General features: G+C 38.8%; 1 protein-coding gene across 1 annotated transcript in view; it reads left to right on the top strand.

The window, feature by feature from the left end:
• The window catches only part of LOC110309746 (cadherin-related family member 3-like), a 99,469-nt gene extending 93,309 nt beyond the window's left edge, over positions 1 to 6,160 (top strand). Inside the window, exons 14-18 of the mRNA XM_021182476.1 lie at positions 1,037 to 1,278; positions 2,261 to 2,460; positions 4,518 to 4,537; positions 5,484 to 5,551; positions 6,119 to 6,160. Coding sequence (XP_021038135.1) covers positions 1,037 to 1,278; positions 2,261 to 2,460; positions 4,518 to 4,537; positions 5,484 to 5,551; positions 6,119 to 6,160 — 572 coding nt within the window. The remainder of the gene's footprint in view (positions 1 to 1,036; positions 1,279 to 2,260; positions 2,461 to 4,517; positions 4,538 to 5,483; positions 5,552 to 6,118) is intronic.
• The last annotated feature ends 3,031 nt before the right edge of the window (positions 6,161 to 9,191 follow it).

Below are 9,191 nucleotides of genomic sequence, written 5' to 3'. Positions count from 1 at the left end.
GGTCTTTCCCCCTTGATCACTAATTGAGAAAATGTCTTAGAGTTGGATCTCATGAAGGCATTTCCTCAACTGAAGCTCCTTTCTCTGTGATAACTCCAGCTGTGTCAAGTTGACATAAAACTAGCCAGTACATCAGGAAAACAGGGTCCTTGAATTCCTCTTGATCATAACAATAAGACCTTTTCACAAGGCTCAGACTGCTGCTGCTCATCTGAAAAAGGGAGAGTGTAGATAGCAGCAAACACATAGGTAATAAACTATGAAGACTGTTTGGTGTTATACCTACTGCTAAATGATAAGCTCCATGAAGAAAGGAGAAATGCTCATCTTGTTTACAATAATGTCATCTTCAAGGCCCTGGGTTTGTCTACAAGGGCTTTACTTCTTAAGGACATTATTTGTACTGTGGATTGTCTAGCTCAATAGGTATTAGTCTAGACTAAGTTGAATGTGAGAATCAAATAAAGGAAGAGGAAAAAATCAGGCAGAATAATCAGATAGTAGCATTAAGATTTGCTGGTTACATGTGGGGGTTAGACAATTTTTCTTTTTGTGATAGCATCTTTTGTAGCCCAGGTTGGCCTTGAACTCTTCATGTAGCCAAGGATGGCTTTGATCCTCTTGCCTCTCCTGCCCAAGTGCTGAGATTTTAGGGCTACCGTAACATGCCTAGTTTAAAAACATTTTCCCCTTATAAGTATTTCTTTTTCTTTTTTTTTTTTTTCCAAGACAGGGTTTCTTTGTGTAGCCCTGGCTGTCCTGGAACTCACTCTGTAAACCAGGCTGGCCTTGAACTCAGAAATCCGCCTGCCTCTGCCTCCCGAGTGCTGGGATTAAAGGCATGCACCACCACGCCCGGCTAGTATTTCTTATTTTATTTCAACTTTATTTTAAGCTATTTTTAGATATGGAAATTTATAGTGTACATAGATGTTAATTTATATGCACATTCTGGGTTTTGACATAATTTTAAGGTAGCTTGAGACCATTTGATGTATTCTAAAATAATTTTACTTTCTCATTATTCCTTTTAAAGGAAATGAAAATCTTCATTTCCAATTAGACCCATCTCGGGGTTCAAATACTCCAAAATTAGTTGTGAAGAATCCTTTCAACTTTGAATCTGGAACTGAACTGCAGCTGCAATATCATCTTGTGGTACATGTAATCGATGACAACCTGCAATATGGCAAAGCTGTCAAGCCCAAGACAGGAACTGCTGTCATAGATATTAACGTGATGAGAACCAGCACACCAATTCCTCCAACCAGTTCTGAAGTAAAGAGCTAGAGAATTTGATTTGAGTTTCTATGCTGTAAATATTTTACTGCAAAGTCAAATATCATCCAGAAATGCTAAACAAATAATCAGACCACTGCTCTCTTTCATATGCCTTTAGACTTTGACACTACCTCAAACAACCATAGGGCTCTATGAATATATATTGTGTGTACAGGAGTAGTGGACGTTACATGCACATATGTAGAGGACCCCTAAATGGCTGGCCAAATAATCTGAAGGTCTTGCTCAATAGAAGGGAGCACTATTCAGTGGATTACAACCATGAAAAAAAAACTGCAACTGGACACTTTGAAGAACTTTGCTACCATAACAATGGGAACCCATGATGTGCCAGGCATGGCACCACGTCTTATGGCCATCATTTTATATAATCTTCGGTCCAACTCTATAACATTAGCACACCGTTTAGTATCTTATAATTTATAAAGCAGATATGGGAACCCTCTCCTGAATTACATAATGGCTTATTAGCCACCTGAAATGAATGTTCCTATTTGATCGACTTTAGGGTATAATGTATTGTTTTGTGGCCTTTAAGATAAAGCATTAAAAAGTCTTTTTCCTTGAGTATTTAATTTTCAAGAATGCACAGTTACCTCAAGATACACAAAAGGGAGCAATTAACAGGGACACACAAGTCTAAAAAGATCTTGTGTATCATCTAGCTCAATCTCTTAATTTTATAGGTGAAAATATTGAGGTGAACAAAAAGAGACATTACTTGCTTTGGAGCACAGAGTGGCTACTCCATGCAATTCTATTCTCCACAGTTTTAATTTGGTGACTCTTTTATGTCATCATGTTTCTCATTGTTACCTGGGTACTTACACATATATAAGAGTTCGTATCCCATTGTCTGTATCAAAATGGTGCTCTGTACTGATGCTTCACTGTGCAAACAGATGTGCTTTGAAAACAGGGATTAATGCTCTGTTTGCTCTGAAATACTTTTTTACAGCAGAGAAAGGGTCTGACCATTGTGTACACAGCTATCAACACGTACAAAAGCAGTGACTGGTATGTTCCTTTCGTCTTTACTCTGATGGCTGTTTTCTTTGTTGGATTGGTTTCCTGGATGTGTTTTCTACTCTGGAGATATGGAAACATTAAGACCAAGTCTCAGAGAATGACCAAGGAAGTCTCCAAGTCAAAATTCAAGTATGTGGATTTCCTTTTTCTTTTTAAGTTATTGAAGTAAAGAATTAGAATGAATTAAAGTTTGGTAATCTTAACTGTCCGTGATTTTTCCTAAGTGTGCTTTAGAGAGACAAAATACTAGGGGTACAAAACTCAATGGTCTCTTTTACTAGAGATCTCCAAACCTCTCTAACCTGAAGTGCTGTGGGGGGTTTCTTTAGTAAACAGCAATGTTTCTTGTAGACGGTCTCACAGCAAACTCCCTGATCCCTGGGTTCTTACAATCTTTTCACCCCCTCTTCCACAATTATCAATGAGCATTAGATGTAGGAACTTTGCTGTGGTTGTATCAGTTGGCATTTGGGTTCACAATTCTGCATTTTGATGGCTTGTGGTTGTCTGTAATGGTCTTTGTCTCTTGCAAGCAGAAGTTTGCTTGATGAGGGCTGAAGACTACTATTATCGTAGGGACAAGTTAGGAATTGAACTGGCTTAGTAAAGTATGAGCTGAATTAGGATATCCTAGCATGGATATCCTAATATATATAAAGCAGAAGTTTTTGAGACCTTGGTCCCATGCAAAGAACTATAGACAACTAAGGAATGTCAAAAGCAGGAGACAGAGTCTTCTCTGGGAAGAGCACACCAACTGGTTATCTAATACCAAATGGTCAACCCTGAAAACATATGCATACATACAGAATCACTACACATACTAAACAGTTTATATATAATATAAACACACATGCATATACATACTCACAGCCACACACACATATGCAACACATTTAACGAAAAAAGGGGCTATGAATTTGAAAGACAGCAAGGAAGTATATATTGGAGGGAGGAAAAGAAAAGATATATTATGTAATTGTAATTTCTAAAAAAATATTAAAAACCAGCAACAGAGGTTAGCTTGATGGCATTTAGGAGGCAGAGGCAATAACTGCACAGCAAATTTGAGGATAGATTTATCTATATGAGACCTTGTCAAACACACACACACACACACACACACACACACACACACACACATCAAACAAACAGAAATACGCGGATATAGACATGGCTTAAAAGTTAGGAGCAGTTACTGCTCTTGCAGAGGATGGGAGTTTAGTAGTTTAGTTCTTAGCACCAACTCTGGGAGGCTGAAAACCCCTTGTAGTTCCACTTACAAAGGATCTCACTTGTAGGCTCCATGGAAACCTACCCACAAATTAAAAATAAAATAATATATCTTTTAAAAACTCCAACCTGTCAAACAACAAAAGAACAGCAAAAAATAAAATAAAATAAAAACCAAGCCCTGCTCAAATGGAAGATCAGCACTACGTGACTTGGGGATAGAATGTACTGTCTGTGAGAAGTCTTTTAAAACAAAAAAATTTGTCAGCAAAAAAAAAAAAAAAGTCATATTATTTTGAGGCAAAGTGGTTTCATGGACAGGTGTTTGACACTCACTAGGAATTAATTTAGGGACATGTAAGTAGTAAGTGACAGTTCTCTCTCCACACAATTGATTGGTTTCAAAGTTCATTGAGGTTAAAGAAATGGATAGAAAACACACCTGCTCTTGTTGCCATTTGTCAATACAGTGCTTCAGGGCAAAGAATGCCATAGCTTCAAAAGTAAAGTTGGAACCTGGCCTAGGGACACAGGCCTATAATCCCAAATCCATGGGAGATTGAGGCTGGAGGTTTGCAGATTCAAGTGCAGCATGAGTTAGACCATTTATCAAAATAAAAAATAAAATGAAGAAAGGTAATGTAAAGCATGAAGAGGCTCTGGATTCAATCTCGGTAACACAGGCACGCATGCACAGACACCATCACATAACTGTACTTCCATGCAGGGTAACAAACGTCAGAGTTAGATCTGTGTTTCCATTACAGACACAGGACTTTTTTTTATGGTGTGGTAAAGCAGATGGGAACAGCTAATGAAAACCATATTATTACTTCTTTGTAAAAAAAAAAAAACTAGATGTGATACAGTTACATGTTAATTATTGAATGAAATGATTTTCAACATATATTATCATAATTTAACTGATGTTTTGTCAAATTTTTTTTGTACAGAGGAATGAAATATGTTGTAGGTAAGATATACTTTGCTAATTATTCTTGGATTATATAATTTTAAAATTATATACACTTATATTAATACAATATTTTGTTGATTTTTTGAGAATTTCTTGAAATGTATTTTGACCATAGTCACTCCCATACCACCTTGTAATTTTCCTACATTCACCTTCCTAAGTGTTCACTACTTCACAACTTCATGTCTTCTGAGAATGGCTGAGCTACCAGAAACCACACTCTTATAAAAAAGAAAACAGCTGATAACCCTTTTGCCAGAGCCATCAACTGTCAGTGGCTTTTCAGTGAGAGGTGTGGCTTTTCAGAGAGGTGTGGCCTGTGAGTCTCTCCTTACTCCATGCTCAAATACTGAGGGGTTTGTTCTTAGACAGGTCTTGTGCAGACATCACAGCTGCTGTGACCTCATACAATGGTCCTGTCATGTCTAGAAGACACTGCTTTGCCCAGCCTCTTCCTGACCTCTACTATGTGTGTGTATAATATTTATATAAATATTCTTTTATATGTATATACACATATACATATATAAATACTTAAATACATACACACACAAGTATATATGAACCTTACAAAATAGTTTCCATAAATCTGTTTTGAACATCCTTAGTCTTATTTAAAAAAAAATATGAACTGTATCACAAATTTGCATGTTATCCTTACAGGGGAGCCATGCTGACCACTTCAGTTTCCGTGTGTGTATTGCTGAAGTAACCACACCTATATTTCAATTTTTATTTTGTGGAAGGTCACAGAACAACCAAAGGGAGTCAGGGTGTTCCTTTCTGTCATGTGGGCACCAACCTCAGGTTGTCATGCTTGTCAACAATTATCTCAACTCTGAGTCATCTTGCAAGCCCACCCCCATGTCATTTAAAAGTGCCACCCATGACATACTTACCTACTATTTATTTGTTTACTCATTTAGTGTATTCTTTTAAACAGGAGATAGAAGTCAAAGAGAAAAAAATGTTATCACAGAAACCAGGAACAAAAACCTAGAAGTGTTAACAGTAAGTGCATTTTTGTCTATTTTTTTCTGCATATTGAAGCTTTTCCTTGTAAACATATGGTAAAATCTATTCAAACATTATAGGAAGGAAATAAAATAATTTCAGTTCATTATTTAGCTGAATTAGTGAGTATGTTACAAAGCTGGGATTTCAAGTTAAATTTTAGGAACTTGGTAAGGTCAAAATTTACCTAAAATATATGTGCATATAGCAAAAACATGAATAGGTAAATGTAAACCTCACATTATTTTATACTACTTAGAATTTAAGACAATATTTGAAAATACATTATACAAGTAACAGACCTGGGTAAAATCCTCAACCTTAGAGTCTTTAGCAGATGGTAAATATAGCCCCAGAGAAGGCACAACAATTCAAATTGGCCAAAGCGTCATCACTGAATAATGCACATAAATACGCTACGGAGGGCTGCATCTTGGATCCGTAATGCAGCACAGAATGAGAAAGGGCACCTTTAGTTTTCATCTTTCACCTTTCTCTAGTTCTTTCCCTTGCACTCTGGACATTTCTGCTATCGTGTTGGCTGGCCATGGCCTTGTTTCACAGGCTGGTTCCTGCTCAACACCCCTAGCCCCAGGCCTTCTTTAAGGAGGCTGGTGCCACACAATTGTTTGATCATCCAAGTTAGTTTTCTGGTGTTTCCATAACAGAACACAACAGACATTTATTAGGCAGAGTACTAGAAGCGATATGCCCGTGGCTGTGCCAAGGCTGCTTGGTCTCGAGGGCACTGTTGTGTGTGTCCTCATTTGTTCTTATAATACTGGCCCAAATAGAGTGGCATTCTGATGTCCTAGAAAGTCAGGAAGTCACATACAGTGTGACCTTTAATGCCTCTCATACAAGATTCCCATTAAGAGAGAAATCTGAGTTAACAGAGGCCATGGCAGGCAGAAAAAAATGTGAGGGATGTGTTTGAGAGGAGGTAAGACTAATGGGAAGTTTTAGTCTCTAAACTGCTAACCTTCTACAGATTACTTGCAAGTAATCGTGTCCTAGTCTTATTTCTGTGTATGAATGAAAATATCCTGACAAAAAATCAACTTATGAGACAAAGAGGCCATCTTACACTCTGGCGTGGCAGGAGTTTGAAGTAGCCAGTCACATCACAGCCATGGTCAGCAGCAAGGAATGCATGGGGACTTAGGGTTCAGCTAGTTTTCTCCTCTCTGAACAGTTGAGAGCCCCAAACCATTTTCAGGCTGGGTCTTCCTACATCAACGAACATAATTAAGACACCCCTCCCAGAAATGCCCACAGCCCAACCTGATCTAGATAACACCATACTGAGCATCATTCTGGGTGATTCTAGGTTATATCAAGTTGACAAAATTAGGAATAACCACCAAAAGTCATTTGCTTAAAATCACAGCAAAAATAATTTTATCAAGTTGGCTTTATTACTGATGTGAACTCTCTCTCTCTCTCTCTCTCTCTCTCTCTCTCTCTCTGCCTCCCTCCTTCCTTCCATCCCTCCCTCTTTCTTTCTTTCTTTCTTAAAGGAAACCACTGTATATGAGACTGTGTTTGATGGAGAAGCCACTGATCCAGGTATGATGTTTCTGTATCTTCTGAATTAAGTTCATTTTGTGGATTTAGATACCAAAAAACCACTAATGGATTCATTTTTCACTATGCTTTGCAAAAATAAGCATGCTAGAGAAAACTACTTTAGGGCTAAGCAGACACCACGAGTAACTGAAACAGGTCAGATGAAAAGAATCAGTTGATTCCTCAATGGCATTGAATGCATGGGAGACATCACCCTTTCTCAGTTCCATCAAAGTATTGCCACCTGGAGACAAGGCCAGGAATTTAGAATTTTATGAGTCAAAAGGAGCTGGGCATCTACCTTAGCATATATGAAATATGCATCTTTTAAATATGGGTAATGAGTTTAATTAAACATCATTTAAGGGTAAATAAGACACATTTTTCTTTCTGATTATATATTTCTTGGTAGCCCCCAAAGGTTACTCACTTGGAATACTAGCCATCTTATTATAACTGATACTTTACTGTGCCAGCAATGCGAGTAACTGTTGCTTGGGCAGTTTTTACCTTCATGAGGATCAGTGGAGTCCCTCCAGTACTATTCTTCTGCCAGTTGGTCTGACATGGTGGGTCCAAATGGGAAGACATTTGTAGGTTGGGTATAGTTGGATCCTCTGCCCTCTTTCTGCAATATCTCTGTCAGGATTAGCTGAGCACTCTTCATGGTGGTTTGGCTCTCTCCAGGGAATTTGTAGCCTTTTGAGGTCCAGGCTTGAAAATCACAAGGCATTGAACTCCTTGGCACAGGGGTAAATTTCCTAAATAGAACTTGAATGGCTCATGCTCTAAGATAAACAATTGATAAATGGGACCTCATGAAACTGGAAAGCTACTTGTAAGGCAAAGGACATGGTCAATAAGACAAATTGGCCACCTACATATTGGGAAAAAATCTTCACTCAGGAAATAGAAGGTTGGGGGAAAACCCCAGAATGCACCAGAGACCTGGGAGTTGAGAGACTCCCAGGACTCAAAGGGAGAGACCTTAGATGAAATTCCTGACAGCAGGGAGAGGTAACTTATAGAGCCCACCTCCAGCAGGAAGACCAGACATCAAGTGAGGGATGGGGTTGTCATCTCACAGTCACATCTCTGACCCATAATTGTTCCTGTCTGAAGGAATTACAGGGATGGAAATGGAGAGGAACCTGAGAAAAAGAAGGTCCAGCAGCAGGCCCAAAGTGGGATCCAGCTCAATGGGAGGTCCCAAAGCCTGACACTATTTCTGAGGCTATGGAGAGCTCATAGAAAGGGATCTATCATGACTGCCCTCTGAAAACACCCAACAAGCATCTGAAAGAGTCAGATGCAGTTTTTTGCACCCAACCAATAGACAAAAGTAGCTGACGCCTGTTGTTGAATGAGGGAAGGCTGAAAGAAGCTGAGGAGAAGGGCGATCCTGTAGGAGTAGCAAGCAATCTCAATTAATCTGGACCTCCAAGATCTCTCAAATACTGAACCACCAAACAGACAGCATACACCAGCTGATATTAAGCCCCCAACACACATATAGTAGAGGACTTCCATGTCTGTGTTCATTCACAGATGATGCACCTAACCCTCAAGAGAATAGAGGCCCCAGGGAGTTTAGAGGTCCGGTGGGGTGGGGGATGGGGGCATCCACTTGGAGAAAGGGTGGGATCGGGAGGAGGGGTTGGATGTGGAGCAGATAGAAGGAGGATGTGTGTGTGGAGGGGTGGGGAATGGAATATGGAGTATAAAAATAAATCAAAAATAAAACTAAATTAGAAAGAAAGAAAGAAAGAAAGAAAGAAAGAAAGAAAGAAAGAAAGAAAGAAAGAAAGAAAGAAAGAAGGAAAGAAAGAAAGAAAGGCATCACTTCTGTTGTTCTATTGGCTAAGCCACCAGTGTCTACCCAGATTCTAAGCAAGTGGCATTTCAAACTTCTTTAAGGGTCAAGCTCAAAGATTCTTTAGCTATCTTTATCAGCTTCCATTTCTATAGGCCAGCTGGGTCAGATTCACAACTCTTAATCTATCATTTATCTCTCACGAGTCCGACCATTGCAAAGAAAATCATACCTTCATTTTACAGAACACTCCAC

The sequence above is a fragment of the Mus caroli genome, chromosome 14 (assembly GCF_900094665.2).
Source record: "Mus caroli chromosome 14, CAROLI_EIJ_v1.1, whole genome shotgun sequence".
Taxonomy (NCBI): domain Eukaryota; kingdom Metazoa; phylum Chordata; class Mammalia; order Rodentia; family Muridae; genus Mus; species Mus caroli.
The sequence above is the reverse complement of the archived record's forward strand: the minus strand, read 5'-3'. Positions and strand labels throughout refer to the sequence as shown.